This window comes from Anabas testudineus, chromosome 18 (genome assembly GCF_900324465.2).
Source record: "Anabas testudineus chromosome 18, fAnaTes1.2, whole genome shotgun sequence".
NCBI classification, from domain to species: Eukaryota; Metazoa; Chordata; class Actinopteri; order Anabantiformes; family Anabantidae; genus Anabas; species Anabas testudineus.
Genome location: NC_046627.1, coordinates 8143255 through 8164470, shown reverse-complemented (window position 1 = coordinate 8164470; position 21216 = coordinate 8143255). Strand labels below are relative to the sequence as shown.

Genomic DNA, 21216 nt, shown 5'->3' with positions numbered 1-21216 from the left:
ATTTTTTTCAGTCCCTTTAATTTAATAACTATAAAAACTTTACTGTAGATGTATTCTAAACATGAACAGAAACTATCAGTGTGTGTGTGTGTTCTCTGATGTATTCAGTAACTAAGAGCCGTGACACACACACACTGAGGAGATACTAGGGCTTTGATATGTGTGTCGTCAGATATGTAAATGCTTCTAACAGAATGGGTGACTAAAGGGTGAGAGAGGAGGGTGAGCGAGCTAAACGCAGACTCAGAGACGAGGAGAGAGCGAGGGGGTTGGGGAGGGGGGGATTGCTCTTTAGGTGAGGACTCATTGTATTAACAAAAGTACTTCAAACACACACATTCACTCTCATGTGTAATTAAAAACCAGGTTTCCATCTCTGCTCCTCTTCTCTCTCTGGGTCAGGGGCCCCGGGGCCTTTTGTTTTTCTGCTTCTTCTAAAAGTACAGATATAAAATCAGCAGCACTGCTCTCCTCTACTCGTCTATGTGTTTATTATGTTCATTTATGCTGATGACGCTTTAACTGATGGTAGAAAGTACTCACTCGTACAGCTAATAGGTATTTGTACTTCCCTAGACTGCTACCTTTACTCTATTACATTTGTCTGAGCACCTTAGCTACACTTTAAGATTTCTGCAGCCAAATGAAATCGCCTCATTTAATAAATGTTTCATTCAACACACACCTGAGCCCTGTGCGTTCGTGTCTTGTGAACAGAACAAGCGAGCTGCCTCCTGCAGCTGTGTCCGTATTGAAAACACTCATGCAGATGAGCCCAGAGGACACAAACACTCCTCTCAGTCATGCTGCAGCACTCGGCATCAAACAAAGAGTCCAAAATAGATTTAATATTAGAAGAAATTGGAAATAAATATGACGCATGTAAAGAGTTAGTCTAAAAGCTTTGTCATTTCTCTCAAGCAGCTTCAAGAGTCGGTCACCACCATGTCTATACAAAATCCAATCAGTTCATCCTTCAGTCCAAGTGGTTCCATGGTGCCAAACTTTAAAAAATTCCTTCCACAAGTTCTTGAGATATTGTGTTTCCAGGAACCCGTTGTATGTCTGTATGTATTTATTTCATCATAGTGCAAAACCTTAGTTAACAGGCACTAATGAACTGTGTCTGCTACAATGAATAACTGTGTTGACCCCCAAAGCTTCTCAACAGAGTCTGGACGTGTTACAAAACCCTCTCTGTTGTCTCTCTCAGGTCCTCTTCTCGTCCTCTTCTTCCCTCTGTCCACCTGTTGACATGTCAGCCATCTTGGCTGCTAACAAGTGAACAAATCTCCTCATCTCTGTCTCCTCAAGTCTTCCATCTGCTCTCTAATGTGACATGAATATTCATAAAAGGCCTTCATGCCAACAGACCCAACCAGGGAGTAAATAAAACTGCAAAGCCTGGAGTCCAGAGGACGTGGTTTTACATTTTAATAATATTATTTGTCCAATATTCATTAATGCAGAGGTTGTTTTTTTATATTATTAGTATTATTTTTAGTTATTCTCACATCTGGTATAATGGCATCACTGCTGTTTCTGTGGGATCAATACAAAACTGTTATTTTTTAATTTTTACAAACATGAAAAAATTATTTCTATTCCTCCATTTCCTTTTAATTTATTGTTGATAATTTTGAAGTTTGGACATAACAAGCATCGTGTAGGTAACTGTGACCGTATTTTGTCATTATTTTCTGTAATCCTAGAAATCACCAGTTGATTCATTTAGAAAATAATGAATGAAAACAATTATTTTTGAAGCTTTGTGTAAAATGTATTAAATCTGCTTTAACTGAACCAGCTGCAGCAGTAAAATGTTGCATTTACATGAAGTGCAATTCTCTGCACTAAACACTGTTGTGCTCTTATTTAAGTACAGTTTTAAATGCGGGGCTTTTACTTGTAATAGAGGATTTCAACATTGCAGTATTAGTAAAGGATATGAATATATATAAGTCGTGTTTTGTGATGTGAGGATGTTTACACAGGTAGAACCAGGTGGCTTCAAGTGATGTCGAGTTTGTCAAATAAGATTAAAATCAGTTTAACTGATCCATTAATAGAGCACAGAGACTCAACACAATGTAACAAAAGAAATAATCATTACATTTGGAAAAAAACTCTACCGCTGTGTTTAGGATCTCTTTTTTGACAACCATAATGATGTTAAAATAAAACAGTTCTGTACAAACACAAATTGTTTATTCACAAAGTCAAATATTACATTCACAGTACAACACTATGCTTTTATAAATTCGTTTTCTATGCACATTATAACCTACACTATACATTATAACACTATTAGAAGTACACATTTTACGCTGTAAAACATTGAAGTAACATTGAAGTTACAAAGAACATGAATCTTTTATTGCTACTATGTTCTTTGTTTTACCTTTTTTGTTGTTCTGTTTACTTCTTTAAGAAAAACTATGATCTATGAATTTACTGTGATGTTAAAAAAAGGCATTTTGTAAAAAGAAATAAACTTTTGCCAGTTTATTTCAATATCTTTCTATTTCTTTCATGGAAATTGTGTTTAAATAAAATTTGATTTATCACCTTAAAATCACGTTTTTTACCCTAGAACCCTAGAACAGACACCTACTCTGTACTGATGACATTATTTTATAACAGAGATTTGTCTTTGTCTCACTGTTCAGTACATTATTTAAATATAATTGAAGAGACAGAGCGAGAACGATTGCATGAATGTAACACACTCTGCATACTTGTCAAGCTAACTGTGCACAAACACTGATGACAACTGAACTGAGACCACATCAAGTTTACAAACTCAGAGACCGTGGATCAGGCCTGATCTAGGAGCAGATCGTCATTCAGATACCCTGGCATGGACGAATACAGCTCTTGCTCTTTCTCTGTATCCAGTGTGACTTGTTTGGCTGTCTTCACATCAGGGCTAACATCTTTAGAGACCAGAGACGTCTTCTTCCCTTCCAACCAATATGTCACCATATCACCTTTCCCCTAATAGAGGCAAGACACAGACAAAATGTTATTGGGCAGCTCCCAGTGCTCCAAGTGTCTGAGAGAACTTACCTGTGGTAGGAGTGGGCAGCTCACCTTCACCTGCAGGGTTCCTCTGCACTCCAGAATGTAGCCGCCGATCTCCTCCAGCAGGTAAAAAGCACTGGAACTGCACTGGATCTTCAGGGCTGCATAGACACAGACTTAGAGTTATCATGGCAGGTTTGTACTTATGTTAATAAGTATATTTTATATATAATATGTTTGAAAATATTTAAAGGAAAAGCTGCTTTATTAATATACTTTAGTACATTTCAAACACAGAGACAATTGACATATGTACAGTATATAAATGTGGCGTACCACAAGAAAGCTGTCTGGGACCATTTCTGTTTTTCCAAAATATTTTCTCTTGTTTTGAAGGACTCTAACATTATAATGTAAATGCAAATACAAATGACTCAACAATACACATTATATCAGCTGCCATAGTTTACGAGTTAAGTTCACTTAAATGGGAGCCGAAATCAGTGTGGAGTGGCACTGTATTGGTACTGAGTTACACTGTATGAGGTTGACATGCCATATGTGTATTGTAAAGAAATTTCTTTGTTACCCAGACTGGTGGACTCCATCCTAGATGCTGTGTTGACTGTATCTCCAAACAGGCAGTAACGAGGCATCTTGGTCCCTACAACCCCTGCAACAACTGGACCTACAGAGACAGAAGAGGCGAAGTAGATAAAACCAAGAACCCTGAATGGTAAACAGTTTCAGCACCTTGAGTGTGTTAGTGTGTGTAAATACCGGAGTGTATCCCAGCGCGTATCTGCAGCTGTGTGTTGGGTTTGTGGGGGATCCTGAAAGTACGACAAACTGCCACCAGGTCCAGGGCCATTTTGGAAATCTCAGAGGCGTGGAGGATTCCGTTCTCCCGAGGAACACCGGACACCACCATGTCTATACAAAAATACACAAAGACCAACGAATCATACTTTTAGTTGTAGGATCAACAATGCATCACACTGAAAACCTTTATCTACCTGAATGTTTGAGAGCTGAGATTTGGCTTTAGGGTTAAGATTTTAATTAGGTTTAGGTAGAGGGCTAGAGAACGCATTATGTCAACAACAGTACAAACAAGTCTGGGTCACTCACAGGCATCTCCGATGGTTTCCACCTTGTAGACGTCATGGTTGTCGATGATATCATCGAACGTTGTGTAGAGTTTATTGAGGAAGTCCACAACCTGGTAAGGAGTGCTGCTGCTCGACAGCTGCGTGAAGCCCACGATATCACTGCAGACAGAGTTTTCACATCCTTTATTCAAAGGAAAGTACTACAATGTATAAATAGTTATAAAAAATAAAATCCTGCATACAAGATTTTACTTAAATACAAACAAACCTGTTAAATTAAATTGCTTGGTATTAAGTAATGTTTTTCAGAATATCACCCCTTATAATAGATAGATTATAATAAAATACATAAATATTTCTGTTGAAGCAGGGTTTCCAGAGCTAGACTGCTCCAGCTGTGATCCAGTCTTTTAAATCAGCAGATCATGACTAACATGTCTATTTATACAGATACACTCTAAATCACTTAGTTTGTGTTTCTTACCTGAAGAAGACTGTGGCACTGACATAACTCTGAGCCTGCATTGGTTTCCCCTGGCGGAGGTCATCAGCGACCTGTTTAGGAAGCATACCTGCAACACAAACGTGCTAATATTTTTATTTAACCTTTATTTTACCATGAAATCCCCCAAAACTCTATGGCAGCATAGAATAGTTACATATAAATTAAGTTTCTTCTCTGTTCTGTGAAGAAAACTATAGTATAGATAATAACATCATCTGCATAAAAAGGAATATTTTGTGTAAATATTCGAATATTCGTGTAAATACTGCATGTAAGTGTGTCGTACTATAAAGCAGCCTGTCAGTCTTCTGTTTCTCCAGCATCAAATCCTGAGTCCGCTCCGCCACCAGCACTTCTAGATGTTTACTGTACTTCTCCATCTGAAACAGAAATGCTCTCAAAGTCAAAAAGTTCATATGACCCAATATAGATGACTTTTGTATTATGAAATGCATGCTCATTTTATGAACACAAACCAGTACCAGAACCTGTACAAAACAAATCCTCTAGAGTGTTTACACTAAATGAATGAAATTTTAGTTAATTATATTATCAAAAATTCTCATTAAAGAAACATTGTAAAGTGATACTAATGTGATGTGTGCTCAGGTTTTTACCAAGTTCATCATCATGTCCACTGGGCTAACTTTGATCGGGTTGATTCGATGAACAAACTTCTTGATTTGTTCAAACGTCGGTCGGTGGGTAGGGTTGTGAGCACGACATCGCCGGATCAGCTGCAGAAGCATCCAAGACAAACAAAGATGAAAAGAAAAGAGAGAGTTTGAAAATTACCTGTAGATTTCTGTAAACTGTGAACTCTTCAGCCACCAAACATTACTCAGTGTTTGGTGACTAACAAGTTAAAAATGTTACATTTACAATTCCTCTTAATTTCCTTGACAGGAAAACTAGACCAATTAAATAACAACAATAAAACATAAAAAGTTAAACAGTGGTTAGTTTAAAGCAGATTAAGAATTTAATGTGTACACACCTCTACATAGTCAGAAGGACAGGGGCAGGTGTTGTCAGCTTTACTGGAGATCAGCTCTGGTAGAGGGGGACACCAGGCACACTCCAGGTTAGACTCCTCTGCCTGCAAAGTATTTAAAATAATAAGCCAGTACTACCATAAAATAATTAACAATTCATATTAATCAGCTAGGACGTTGACTCTTTATTAGAAAATCACAAAAATAGATAGACAGCACAGTGAACCAGTCAGTTTTATGACTTACGGGGACAGGGTCACTGCGAGTAGCAATCTCCAGCAGAATGATCGAATAACTGGAAAAACATACAGACATTATCAGATTGACTGTGGAATGTTAATTTTCTGTGTCTATGTTAATCACATTATGAGAATGAAAAGCATGTCCTCATAAGCCTGCAGCAGTTATTCAGCTCTGTTATTTCGTTCCTGACATTTCTTTCGCTCTCATGTGGATATACAGTAGGAGTGCAATTCTATGAATATCATCCAGAAGAGACCTGTGGTCCTTCTGATCAGATATAAGCACTAATGATCTGCAAACACATCAACTAGTTCTTTTTGAGTATAATCCAACGCAGGTTGTATGGGTACATGTTCTACTAAGTTGCAAAAGTGTTTCTGTGATACCTGAACACATCTCCAGCCAGCGTTGGCTCCATGTTAGAGTTATGAAACTCAGGCGGCATGTATACTTCCAAGAGTCTCTGCTGATAGGTGGTCAGAGGCTCTGCACCATCATCCCTGCGATAGGTCCTCAGCCCGTAATCTGACAGGACATATTACTTTATGTTATATTATGTTGTTTTATGATCAAATGACCTTTGCAATGTCCAGACTGCAGCTAGCACATGTCTATTTTTTTATATACTCTAGTGAAGTATGTTGGGGTTTGAAGACTGGCTGATGAATAGTGGAATATTTAAAAAGTCAGACATTCCTCTCAGGAGTTGGGAGATAACATAACATAACAGAGCTCGAAGAGAGCAAAGTTTAGGTTGTGTGTGTTGTGAGGCATTGAGGGACAGACAGGGACTGGTTTGAACCCAGTTGTGGATTTGGAGGACTGTTAGACCCATTTTAAAGGTTTAAAGTTTAAGGTTTATTGTCTCTGATAGAAATACACATTACTTCTACTAAAATAGTAATTATAAACTCAGTAAGATGTGAATATTTGTATTAAATAATTTGAAAACTTAAGTTACAAACCTTAAACTACAGTAAACGTTATTTTCACCTGTTATTTTGCAGACCCAGCGGTCGTCTAAGACACAGTTTAGAGACTTGAGTCGACCGTGACAAATCCTGTGTTGGTGAAGGTACGACATCCCTCTGGCGATGTCTGTGGCGAAGGAAAACCTGAGAGACAATCACAATCACAATCAAAATCACAGTATGTTTATTTTGCAGTATATAAGTAGAGTGTTTTATTCTGTATTCTTTGCACTCCAGTCAAAACGCACGTCATGTTTACTAGTTATTATATCTTAAATAAGAGTCAGTGTGTTTGTGTCTACCTGAAACCCCAGTTCAGCGGAATCTCCTCGTTAAGAAGAACATCATTAAGACTTCCTTTTGGACAGTACTCTGTCACTATGGCAACGTTTGGCACTTCAACACACCCACCAATAAATTTGCACAGGTTTGGGTGATCGAGCTCTCTGCACAAAAAGAGAGAGTGAGTCAAAATGACATATCCTCAGTATCATAGGGGCACATCAGATGGGGAAGAATGTGTTTGATACCTGACTTGTTTGACTTCCTGTCTGATGGTTTTGGACAGAGAAAAAGTCTTAGTTTGAATCCTCTTAATGGCCACTGTCCTGCCATCACTGGACAAGGCAAGACAACAATAATTGGTAATAGCTTAGATGTACAGTAAGCACTTAAAAAGGTACTGTGTCAAACAGACAGAGAATTAGTAGAATGAGTATCATACTATATCCCAGTGGCGGTGAAGGGTGTTTTTCGCGTCCCCGGTTGTCCTGTACAGGAGCTGAGGGCAGTTATACAGCTGGCGTTACTGTCACTGTTTCCCACCATTACGCTCATTATACTTCCCATGGTCATACGAGCTTCCTGATCTACAGAGAGAAAGAAAGTGACAGAGGTTAAAGTTGTTATTAGCATAAAAAAAGGTTTTCTTACAGCATTATGAAATCAATCAATAAATACATTCAAAAGCAAATGTCAGTAGGAAAACGGAAAGTTTAGATGGACTTCTTCATTCCAATGGAGAAAACAAAAACAAAAAACTGCCCCTTGCATCTGATAAAACCGAAACATCATCATTCTTGGTACTTTGCTTCAAATGTCCACTCTCTGACTGACAGTAGCAATTTTACCTGTTTTGTACATACATTGTAAGTCTGTTTGTCTACATGTTCCTGCAAAATGACAAATTATGAATGTAAAACTAGTAAATTGTCCCTATGATGTAAACGTTTTATGACTTTGTACACAGTTAAGTTAAACAAATTAAGACATAAACTGTATTTTCCCACGTTATGGTCATTTTGCAATAGCTGGACCTGTTTTGACTTGTTTCGATTTGTTGTACATCAGACAGACCCATGAACCATTTTCAGACCAGCTTTATTGAATTTCAAATCCGTTTTAGACTTGTTGACTTCCAGTTCATTACAGACCAGTTCAGATCTAAGCGTGTAAGTTCATTGTTAACTGTTAAAATTGTAGTGCAAATTACTTAAATCAGTGACAATGAAGATAATTCAATTTCACATGCACTTTAAACAATATCAGGAGAATAAGTCCAGACAGTGAGTTGTGCTTTCAAACATGTAGTGCACAGTGTGAGATTTTTCAAGTCTGATGCGTTCTCACATGGGGAGAAACTATGCTCAGGGTCCCAGTACATATCTGAAGGCAGCTACAGAGGTGAGATACAAATGAAGTGGTAGCTACAGTTGATTGCCGACCACTTCAGTGCAGTATTAGACAGGTTTTAGAACTTGTTTGACCAGTTTTTTACACAAGTTTCAGAGCAGTTTAGACCAATCTATAGTTAGCTAGTTTCAAACCTTAAAACCCCTTAAATAAATAAGTACCTTGTTTTATTGTGGAGAAATCAATGATCCAGCTTTCGTCCCACAACAGCTTCTGCTTCTGGTACCTCAACCACTACAACAGATTCATTAAATCAAGATTTAGAACTAGGATATATAGATGTCTTGTTTATTTCACTCTGTTTCTGTTTGTAGATTATATGTGTGTTGCGTTGTGAGTTCTCACCATTGCAGTCAATATGAAGCAGAGACAGAGCAGGCTAAGCGGCAGACCGATGGCAATCTTGGTGGCAGGACTCATAGGGCATTCACCGCAGTCCGCTGGGCAGGTGGAGCAATGCTCAGCCTCCTCGCAGATACCATCACCACAAACTTAGAGAGGGAAGAGGATAAAGTAGTAGGTTTGGGCATTGCCCTGTTATATCTGACTGTGCACCAATTCTCTAGCATTTCCTCTCAGATGTCTCTCTGATCATGAAAGGGGACATGGACTTGCTGGTTTTGGAGCTTTGAGAACTGTTGCTCCTTCACACTGAAAGTTGTTTGTTGCAGGACATTTGAGCTACTTGGTTAAAATCAACGATGGACAGATTTTAATGGTTTGATTTCTCTAACCATTAGATAGTTACTTTTAGTGGAGATACAACCTACCTACAGCTGGCAGCACGGTGCTCTTGGCCTCCAAAGCAACCTGCATCTGACCAACTCGTATGTGGGCGATAAGTGAGGTTAAGACAGGGTGGACCAGAACCACCTGCAAGACAGAGCACAGGGCATCAAATTCAGAATTTAACATCAAATGGTTGATGGGTAATCTTGAATTGTTAAAGAGCTAATATACAGTAGTAACCCTAACCCATCATCTGCATATCAAGAGTGTTAGCATGAATTAGTAATGATTGAAACTGATTTCCCAAAAGCCTATTCAGAAACCGTGTGTTGTATTGAATTACACAAATTAAATTACTGTAACTAACCTTGGCCGTCCAGTTAGTCTGGGTCATCTTGCCAGAGGTAGAGATGGTGTGTGTGAAGATTTTTCCATCATCTGGAATCCATGGACCACAGATGCTGTCTGATGTCTGAAATGATCCACCAACTCCACATTAGCACATACTGGGTGCTAGTTTTAATAGTGTTGTAAAGATTTAGACATCGCTATGCCTGAGAGTTAGGAAGAATTAAAGTTTGTACCATGTATCCCATTGGGCAGGAGTGGATGTTGGCATGATGAATGCAGCAGTTTTCTCCATTAGCGTCTTTCCAGTTGGCCGGACATTCATGATGTTCACAGAACATCCGAGCTGCCTCAGCGTTTACTATGGAACTGAACACAAAACCAGTTCTGACCAGGATAGATACCAGTTCAGAGCTAGGTGGAACGTATAGATCCAGTATAAAAGAGTTTCAAATGACATGTAAATGCCCTAAATCCAGTAAAACCAGTATAAACTGGTCTATTAACCTGTGTGTGAAGATGTGGTTTTCCACTGCCCAGTCGTAGAAAGAGTCCTGGGCTGTTACCGAGTAAATGACAGTGAACACCTCCCCACTCTTCACAGTCTCTGGAGGACGGACCACCCAGGCCATCTCTAGACCTGAAGACAAGAGAGAGATAATAGACCGATAAAAGTAGCTGGTATTTAGAAAACTAACCAGGGTTTTAGTTTTTAGTTTTAAGCACTAATTTCTAGATTTGATCTGCCTGTTTACCAACAACCCTGAAACCTTTATTTTCCAGATGCTGTTTTTCAGTATTTTCCTATGAATGAACCCAAACCAACAGCTTTGTCTGTCTCTCAGTACTTCCTTATTTCCAGTCTGTAGAAAAATATGGAATACGACCAGAGACCAGTCTGAAAAACATCTTTTTAATGGTTGAACTAACAGACTCTCACCTCCACAGTCGATCATGTTGTATTCGTTGGGTCTGTCCAGAGGCCAGCAATCATACTCGCTGTTGTCCAAGTCATGCCAACAACATGTCGGATGAAAGCAACAAACAGATGCCTAGAAGTACAAGTACAGATATGTCAGCTGCATTTTTACAGTTATGTGTGTTATTAAAACATCACATAAATAAGGATTTTTAAATAATAAACCTTTGATATTGGTTGAAAAGCTGTTATTTTTTCATAACAAATGTAATTACATTTTACAAACCAGCATCAAATAAAATAATTTTTGTTCAAAAATGCAGAATTATGATACATGTTCCAGTTAGTGTGTTTTTCTTGAATTCTCCTGAATTTTAACATCAAATGAATCATTAGGTTTGTGAAAGTGTCCAGATTTAACTTTAATATCGTGTCCAATCTGATAAATAATAATCTCGTTAATCAGTTTGTTTCCTCATTAATCCTTTCAGTTCAATGTAAAACATTTAAACATGGTTTCTTACCCAAAGCAGAAACCAAAGTCTTTTCTGTTCCTTCATTTTCCTGCTGGAGGACGAACCGTCAGAGACAGAAACAGGTGAACAGACACACAGGTGGTCGTGGACGTCTGTAGCTTCCGACCTGTTGAATCCGATCTGAGTGAAGACTGGAGGTGGGAGAGCATTAAGAGCTGAACCAACACCGTGTTTAAGATGTGACATTCACTGCCCTCCAGTGGCTGGACCTGCATTACTACCACCATGTCTACTTCAGGTACTTGTACTTGAATTTAAGGAGTACCTTTGTTGTTATAATAGTACCTGTACATACAAATAAATACTTTTATTTATTATTTATTACTGATTGGGTTTTAAATACAGCTCCACTGCTACTTTTATCTGAGTGACTACTGTGAACGTACAGTAACTCCTCCTCTGTACCTGTGTGAGGTTTGTGCCCTCAGGCCTTTCTATAAACATGATGTCACGGCGTTCAGATATGTTTATCATGGAGGAACGTTAAAGGAAACACAGACGAACTCACAGGCGACACGTCGTCAGCCCGCGAGTTAATATCCTGACAAATGAACTCAACATGTTTCCAGTCAACATGATGGAAACACAGCAACACACCACACACAGTGAAGTGTGTGAAGATGAAAGAGACAAATCTGTTGTTGTTAGAATGTAGCAACAAATCCCACTCATCACCTCCTCCCTCTCTGGGCCCCTCCACCCTCTCGCTCTCTCTCCCTCCTCCCTCTCTCTCCCCTCCTCCCTCTCTCTCTCTCTCTCTTCTTCTACAATCCCACGTTTCTGTCCTCTACTCTGGTGCCGGGTCACTGTCGTGGTGCTGAGATGGGTTTTCAAACTGGATATTAGCTCGGTTCTTTTGTTCCGGACAGACGGGGACTGGGGGGGTATTAAATAAGGAGGCAGGAGGATGCTGACCCGGGTCAGTCTGGTTCTGCTGTGCTGGTTGTGTATGTGGAGAAAGGGCCAACTCTTGGATTATGAGAGGTCAGGACTATGTCTTTATTTTATTAAATCTGCTGCAGCGTGTTTTCACCTGTTTCAGGTCACTTTTAAAAATGTTTTCCTTTGTTTTTAAATCAGGAAACAGACGTTTTAGTTGTATTATTATTGTATTATTTTAAATGAACTATCCTTTACCAGCTACTTATAATTACACCTTTATTTCTGTGGTGCGTTTAGGGTACGCAGAAGGCTACACCTGCAAACATATTGTTGTTCATTTCATTCTGTACATGTTGCCTGTCATTCATCCACCTTAATCTGCTCTATTAAACATCTATTGTATCAACTTTAACTTTATTTTTTCATCCTTTAATGATTTTAAACTGACTATATTTGACTTATTAAACTGTTTAGAGCTCACAATGCTGACTAATTAGACCACACGTGTGTTTCTTTTCCTTTGAAATGGAGACTTCAGGACAAAAGAAAATCCAGGTAGTGTGTGTAAGTGCAGTTTAAGAGAAAATAGCAAAGATGGAGTGAAACGTGGAGAGAAAGTATGTGGAGGGAGTGAAAAAACAGACACCACCCTCTCCACCTCTCTGGCTGATATAATTCATGTTGAGACAGGCACGTGGAAACAGGAGATGTCAAGAACGTATAGACACACACTTCAGCCAGTCTCAACCGGCACATAAACTAAACAGTCCGTGCTTCTGCTCACTTTACTGCAAAGTGTTCGGTTTTTTCTTCTAAAGACGTCACTCACCAGTTATTTCTGCACGGACTCTTCTCACTGCAAACAGTTCACACAAAGAAACCTGAACCTCTGTCCATGTCTGATTGTGTCGCTGCAGCTGGGCGGACCAAGCGGTGTTGTCCGGTGGTCTCTGTCGCTATGGCAACAGTGTGGAGTGTTGCTGGGGCTGGAGACAGATGGACCGGGGACGCTGTCAACGTGAGGACCAGGACACACACACACACAACTCTTCTGTTTCTCTTTCTTCTGTTTCTAACATCGAAACATTAACATAAAGAAACTCCGACTGAATATGTGAAAACATGTTTGGTCAAACGTAGGTTCATCTTATGAGAGGCTCCAGCCTTTTTCACCACTGCCCTCCCACTGAAACACAACAGGAAAACACAAAGACAAATATTCAGCTGTACAGGCTGTAAATGTGGATTTGACCAAACAAGCTGCTGAATCCTCCATTTATCATTTCCTCCTCATGTTCTGTCTCTACAGTTAATTAACTCTGTAAAATGTCTACTGACGACCTGTGTGTGTGTGCTTTTTAGCTCACTGTCAGCATGGTTGTAAACACGGAGAGTGTGTCGGACCAGACAGATGCAAGTGTCACCCGGGATACACCGGCAAGGCCTGTAACCAAGGTAACTGTGTTTGAGTGAGTTTTAGGGTTAAAGTTAGATTCAGGTTTCACCGGTCACTTCCTGTGATGACCTCTGTTTTCATCCAGACACTTCCCCACTCACCCCGCCTGCAGCCTTTTGCCGTGCACATGTCCTTGTTAAAAGCCGATTAGAAACAGTTTTGCTCTCTGGGAGAAATCGGGTTCCTCTAATCCCCCTCCCTGAACACACAAACCAGGTCTCAGTTAAATAATCAAACAGACTCCGTTGAGACGCTTCAGCAGGTAACATGGAAAAATAAAGAGAGACACATTCCTGACATGCTTGTCTGACCTGCGAGGGCGCGTCTCACCTGAAGACCCCCCTAAAGCACACACACACATGCCTGTGCAGCTATCTTCATGAGGACACCAGCACCCTAAATCCAACCTGAGCCTTAAAATGTTTTCACTCCTACGGTATAAAAACTCAAACCAGTCCTCACAATGTGAAGCGACACACAGGACACACACTTTCCTAGCACGCAGCCTCCTCCCCCCACCTACACACTTACAGAGTTCATCTCCTGATTAGAGGCTGCGTTATGACTCATATCCTGACAGTAAAACAACATCTGGCTTCAAACTGGGGCTTCACACAGTAACATAACACTGCACATACACAAACACACACAAACACTTAACGTGCTCTACCTGGCTACCACGGCTAAAGGTCAAAGGTTAATCCTGCAGGTTGACAAGAAGAGTGAAAACAGAGTTAAACTGGTTCTCTTGGTTTAATGTGTGATTACCTGCTCTCTCCACTCACTAATGAGTGTGTGTGTGTGTGTTTGTGTGTTAGATCTGAACGAGTGCGGCCTGAAGCCACGGCCCTGTAAACACCGCTGCATGAACACACCGGGCAGCTTCAAGTGTTACTGCATGGACGGCTACACGCTGCAGCCAGACGGCAGCTGCAGGAGTGAGTTCACACACACTAACTTAACACACTTCCCTTTATCTGGAGATGGAAGCATCCCACAAACGTCAAACATGTACACAAAGTACTCTAGTGCTGCAGTGTTGTATGTTGGAGGCTCCTATTTAATTCATTTCTATGAATATTAGACTTATTTAGCAGTGGTGCTACATCACAGCATCAAAGCATTATGAGCAAAGCATCTGTCTAGACTGTCTTAATGCTGCAACTAATAATTATTACCATTACTGACTAATGTTTTAATTTGTAAAGTGTGTGAAAAAAGCAATTTGTCACAGAGGAAGTGATTTAAATCATGCTGTTTAAGTGACATGTGTTTATTCCTACTGATATACACCAGGTGGACCCAATAATAGAAACACCAGTTGACATTAAAGCTTAAAATCCTGCATTTAAGAAGTATTAAAAGTATTGTCTTTATACACTTCATGATGCATTCATGTGTTCATCAGGTTAATGCTGTAGCTGATAAAGTTGGCACTTCCTGGTTCCCCACAAGAACTTATAGGTTTTCTGATAATCAATTTGCCTTTTCGCATTTGCATTTTAATGTTTCTTTGTTGAAGGAAGCAGAGTAAAGTTTAAATTTACTTAAGTCCAGTACTTGATCATGTGGATATTTAGTTTCCAAACTACATCCTCTAACACGACTCATCACCTTATCTGTGTCTGACTGAAGATGCTCGAACCTGTTACCATGCCAACTGCCAGTACGGCTGTGAGGTCATCAAGGGGGCGGTTCGGTGCACCTGTCCGTCTCCAGGGTTACAGCTGGGACCAGACAGACGCACCTGTGTCGGTGAGTGTGTTCCTCTGTCTCTGCTGTCAGGTGAAGCGCTGTAGACTGAGGTGTAGTTTACTCTCCACCCCTCTGTGTGTATGTGTGTGTGTGTCTGCAGACATCGACGAGTGTGCGTCAGGTGGAGGTGTGTGTCCACATCGCAGGAAGTGTGTGAACACGTTCGGGAGCTTCATGTGTAAATGTCACCACGGCTTCAAGCTGATGTACATCAATGGACGGTACACGTGCATCGGTGAGAACGAGTGTGAAGTGACTGTTGAATAGTTATATGATGAGAGAGGTGTCTACATATTAATGTTAGTACAAGTATGTATTTACATATTTATATGTTAGTATTAGTATGTATATACATATTTACATGTTAGTATAAGTATGGATATACATATTTATGTTAGTATTAGTATGTATATACGTATTTACATGTTAGTACAAGTATGTATGTACATATTTACATGTTAGTATTAGTATGTATATACATATTTACATGTTAGTATAAGTATGTATATACATATTTATACGTCAGTATAAGTATGTATATACATATTTATGTTAGTATTAGTATGTATATACATATTTATGTTAGTATTAGTATGTATATACATATTTACATGTTAGTATTAGTATGTATATACGTATTTACATGTTAGTATAAGTATGTATATACATATTTACATGTTAGTATTAGTATGTATATACGTATTTACATGTTAGTATTAGTATGTATATACATATTTACATGTTAGTATAAGTATGTATATACATGTTAATGTTAGTATAAGTATGTATATACATATAAATGTTAGTATTAGTATGTATATACATGTTAATGTTAGTATTAGTATGTATATACATATATTATTCAGTTAGTCAGTGTGTTAGCTACAGATTAAATAAACCACCACCTCCTGTTTATTACCAGACAAAGACCCTCGGCCGTTCTGCGTCCTGAATCCATCGTCTCCAAAGTGCAGGTGTAAGGACGGCAGCTGTAAAGGTAACAACAACAACAACAACAACAACAACAACAACAACAACAACAACAACAACAACAACAACAACAACAACAACAACATTTGTCAGCGTTAATAAACCATCAGTTTAGTTCTGTCTCTGTTTTTCTCTCAGCTCCACCCAAAGTCACTGTGGAGCCACAGAGACCAAGAACACCTGCTGCTACTATTACTACTACTACTACTAATACACCTCCACCACCAACCAACAACTACTACTACTACACCTCCACCACCAACAACAACTAATACTACTACACCTCCACCACCAACAACAACTACTACTACTACACCTCCACCGCCATCAACAACAACTACTACCACTACTACTACACCTCCAACAACAACTACTACTTCTACTACACCTCCAACAACTACTACTTCTACTACACCTCCAACAACAACAACTACTACTACACCTGTAACAACTGCAACATCTGCAGTTCCCACCACCACAGCTGCAGCTACTTCTCCTCTTGCTACTACTACTACTACGACTACTACTTCTACTACTACTAAGACAACTACTACTACTAATACTACGACTATTACGACCACCATAGCTACAACAAGCATGACTACAAAAGCTGCTGCTACAACCAGAGAAACCACTCCGACACCTACCACTACACTGGTTACTACTACTACTACTACTACTACACCTGCTTCTCCTACTACAGCATCTGTTAGCAGTACTCCTTCCACTACCGTTCCTAGTACAACTCTTCCTACTACTACTTTTACTACAACTACTCCAACCACCCCTACCAGTATGAGTACTTCTACTCTTCTTCCTACTACAACTGTACTGGATCCTACAACAACAACACCTTCTACTACTTCAACTCCTACCACCACCACCACCACCACCACCACCACGGTTGCCCCGACAACAATGATGCTCACCACTGTCTCCCTGGTAACAACCACCGCGAATAACAAGATCAACAAGGACGTGACGCAGAAGCAGAGAGGAGATGTGCACAGTGAGGAAACACTACACTGACAACTATTAAATATAATTTAATATAATTTGATAATTAATTAACTATTGTTGAGTCATTTTATTAAAAACTCATCAGATAATCTTTGTTGCAGCCGCTGCTTTTTATTAATTTACATATTTCTGTGTGTTTCAGTCCCTCGAAATCCTAATTACAACCAGGTTTGGGAGTTTGACATCGAGCTGGGAAACACTGCTGACTACGATGGTGATGATCCTGGTAAGTATGAATTTAAAACCCAGAGCCTTAAATCATATCTGAGTTTACTGTTTATTAAACATAACAGAATTAGCTGTTAGGTGCTCCTGATTGCGGTGTATCCATGGATGTACAGACAAGTACCTCTGATTACTTTAATACTGAAAAAAAAGTAAAAACAGGATGATTCTCAGGCAAGTTTTGAATGAAAGACATTTTCCAATATTTTCAAATAGAATGATGGAGGTTTATTCTGGATAAACGAGTTAATGAGATAATCGGAAAGGTGAACTCACACTAAATCTTCACGTTTATTCATCCCTTAACATCTGTGTTGCCAACACAGTACCTGAGTTTTTATGCAATATTTCATATATTCCTGTAGGATATTGTTTAAAACAACATTTTAAATGCTAGAATCGTAATGTTAAATACAAGTCACACAAGTACTTATACACTAAAATCCTTATTATTTGTCCTCCTGAATGCTCCAGACTACAATTTCATACCACAGTGAGACTCCTCATTGTTACTAAACAATTTTGTGGTTTTCCAAATACAGAATGATTCAAACAAAGCACCAAAGTACCACTTCCTGTGTGTTGCAGAGGTCGGTTTGCTGCACTGCACCTTCGATCATGGAGTGTGTGACTGGATGTCAGACGGAGAGGGAGATCTACACTGGGAAACCACTCACAGCCCTGCAGGTAACAAACACACACCTTCACACTGCACACAGCAAATTATGGTTCATATTTAACATTTTAACCAGTGAATGCAGCATCAGCACCGGCTACAAACGAGAAGGTGAATGTTTACTACCCTGAGCTTTGTTAATGAGAAACAAGCTCTTCTCTGTAGATTAACAGTGTGGTGCTAAAAGTTCACATCTCCCTAAACACCTTTAGATATTTGATGCGTTCGCAGGCTGTCAGTGTGTTTGGGAGGCATTCAGGGACTGCTCAGAGCGTAGGTCAGCTGTGTTTTGGGAGCAGTCGGTCCTTATAAACTTAAATACAAAACAATAGAACTATATATGGATCTCGATGTGATACAGATCCTCTGAAACGCAGTACACATGGACTGGGGCTGATTTCTAATTATTATTAATAATAAAATACATAATCATTATTATATCTGTCATAAATAATCTGTTTATTCAGGTAGAGTTGTTTATTATCACATGTTTACAAATTTACTGTCATACACTTGTTGAATATGACCTAACTTACGTTACATTAATCTGGTTTCTGTCTCTCTCTCCCAGGTGGGTGGTACCTGTCTGTTCCAGAGCTGAAGGTGGGACAAAAGAGCATCCGTGGCGCTCGATTGGCTGTTCAGATCGCCCCGCCCTGGAGCCACGGCGACGTGTGTTTCTCCTTCTCCCATTGGCTGACAGGGTATCATGTGGGCGTCCTGCAGCTGTTCAGTAGGACGAAGGGACGAAACCAAAGGTACCAAAGTAAAAATACTCTACTGAAGTAAAGAAAATACTTCGCTGAAGTATTTTGCTGCTGGAGGCACCTGTATGAAATCTTCCTCCTCATTGGCTGTTGCAGGTACAGCCCCGCCCTGTGGAGCAGGACAGGTGGACACGGTTGGAGACACACACAGGTTACCTTGACGACGCACACTGTGGACAGGGTGAGACACACACACACACACACACACACACACACACACACACACACAAGCAATGAGTTGAGTTTTGTGTTGTAGACAGTCACAGGTGTGTGTGTGTGTGTGTGTGTGTGTGTGTTTGTGCAGGTGTTGTTGAAGGCCGAGCGGAGACGAGGACGACGAGGACTGATCGCTGTTGATGATGTCACACTGAGGCAGGGGGCGTGTCGATGACATCAGTGACTGAATTTTAAAATATCCAGTTGATGCTGATGTTTGAATTTACAAAGGTGATGACTGCTTGGACCTCGGTGGACCTGGTCTGTTCCGGTCTGGATCAGTCGGTAGCTGCTGGTTAAACTTAAAAAACCTGTCTCACTGTTGCTGCAGTATTTATTTATTTGTCATCTAGTGGCTTCTACTGCTCAACCAGTGTTTTCCAGACTGCAGCTGAGTAAAAATCAGTTTTTACTGATGGAAATTTGTTGATTCTTTGTAGTTTTCATGTAAAAAATATCTATTATCTGTAAACGTGCACAAAAAAGCTTTGATCCTAGCTTCTGTATGAGCTGATGTAAGTTAATGAAGTTAATAAATTACAGTTTGCTTAATATATATTAATGACACACTAATTGTTTAAATGAAACTACAACCACTTAGTGCAAACTGAGCTGTAAATTGGATGCAATTACCCAATTCATTTGTGCACTAATAAGTTGTTATTTCACCTAATTGCTCAAAAACTCAAAGTTTTACTCAAAGTTTCATAGTCAACAGTTCTGAGCAGCGTTATTAACTTCTCAAGAATCAAATCTAATCTGTTCTTAGTGAAACTGAATCAGAACATCTGTGTCTTGGTTTTTCTTGGACCAGCTCAGCTTCAGTTTAACAGCAGATACTTCTGTGATCTCTGACTCAGTCAAACATTCACTGCTGACTGCACTTTGTCACGTCTCCACACCACAGACCTCAGCGACTGTAATTATCTTCAAGTGAAGTCTGGCTGGGATCCAACCGGTTAATATAAGAGCTGAGCCGATCACAGGGTTCGAGGTGTTGGTTACAGTCGTTGTTTTTCCACAGTTGTTGGTAAAAACCACATTGTAACAGAGTCTTAGTTTCACTTTTTAGACGTTTGTAATTGTGTGTAAATATCTTTCTACGTTATATTTTCACTGTAACTCAACTGTTTGTTTACCTGATGTTGTAAAAATGTTTAAAACAAACCAATCTTTGCGTTTGTGTCTTCTGTCAGTATCTCAGTATTTTGCTTGTTGAGTATGATGCTTGTTTTGTTTCCTTGTTGTTTTCTGTTTAAAAAGATATTTGTCATCATTTTCTTTACTCTCCTCCCACTAATCATCTCATAAGCCCTCAGATTTCACTTTTCTAACTTTATTTACACATTTTTGGACTTATGTTGCAGCTTTAAACCGTTTAATCTTCACAAGATCATGTTGTTTTATCAAACCAGCTGTTCAGACTCTAATTCTGATTAAAGCTGCACCCTCTGACTTTTAACCTGTGACCTCTGCAGCAACATCACCTGCAGGGACAGAGAGGAAGAGGAGGGCGGAGATGTGTGGTGATTTGTGTCCCTAACATCTGCTTTAGAGGGCGGAGCAGCCGGAAACACAATTGCTCTTTACTGCGAGACGCACAGATGTGGAGAGAGAAACCTGTGATTAAGGGTTTCTGAGCGTTAACCCTTTAACCGCCCTCTGCACGAGCAGCACACTGACACTTTCACAGTGTTTTCTTAATATCTATTAATGTTTGATCACTCTCACTGCTCCATAAAGCTTTTGTTAAATATTTCTATATATTTGCATTTAATAATCATTGTGGTGTTATGGTGTAGATGCTTTTTTACTTCCCAAACCGAGTCAGAACCGACGCAGTACTCAGGTACTGTGTTGGCAACACAGATGTTAAGGGATGAATAAACGTGAAGATTTAGTGTGAGTTCACTTTTCCGATTATCTCATTAACTCGTTTATCCAGAATGAACCTCCATCATTCTATTTGAAAATATTGGAAAATGTCTTTCATTCAAAACTTGCCTGAGAATCATCCTGTTTTTACAGCAGGAGATGGAGCAGCAACAACACGTCATTATGACGCAGGGGAGGATTAAGAAATACTGTGATGCCTCGAGTGACTCTGAGGCAACTGATGAACCAGGACTAAAAACTATGAAACGACAGCTGGTTT

General features: G+C 39.6%; 2 protein-coding genes across 2 annotated transcripts; one reads left to right on the top strand and one right to left on the bottom strand.

Moving 5' to 3' along the window:
* Positions 1-2817: 2817 nt before the first annotated feature.
* On the bottom strand, positions 2818-11140 carry LOC113168731 (atrial natriuretic peptide receptor 1-like). The gene is made up of 23 exons (XM_026369765.1): positions 11063-11140; positions 10560-10671; positions 10127-10259; positions 9856-9988; positions 9639-9743; positions 9313-9415; positions 8888-9033; positions 8704-8776; positions 7575-7719; positions 7381-7467; positions 7153-7296; positions 6873-6994; positions 6266-6404; positions 5883-5931; positions 5639-5740; positions 5259-5378; positions 4928-5021; positions 4621-4708; positions 4156-4295; positions 3805-3957; positions 3614-3712; positions 3094-3185; positions 2818-2997 (listed from the first exon to the last, which is right to left on the bottom strand). Exons 1-23 carry the CDS (start codon positions 11096-11098, stop codon positions 2818-2820), a joined length of 2595 nt encoding a protein of 864 aa, XP_026225550.1. The 5' UTR covers positions 11099-11140.
* A 741-nt stretch (positions 11141-11881) lies between these two features.
* Positions 11882-20055, top strand: LOC113168279 (nephronectin). The gene is made up of 14 exons (XM_026369298.1): positions 11882-12058; positions 12874-12974; positions 13319-13411; positions 14231-14350; positions 15048-15167; positions 15268-15402; positions 16090-16164; positions 16296-16340; positions 16477-17166; positions 17320-17403; positions 17991-18089; positions 18650-18836; positions 18942-19026; positions 19150-20055. The coding sequence occupies exons 1-14, from the start codon at positions 11982-11984 to the stop codon at positions 19234-19236; spliced, it is 1998 nt and encodes a 665-aa protein (XP_026225083.1). The 5' UTR covers positions 11882-11981; the 3' UTR covers positions 19237-20055.
* Positions 20056-21216: the final 1161 nt, after the last annotated feature.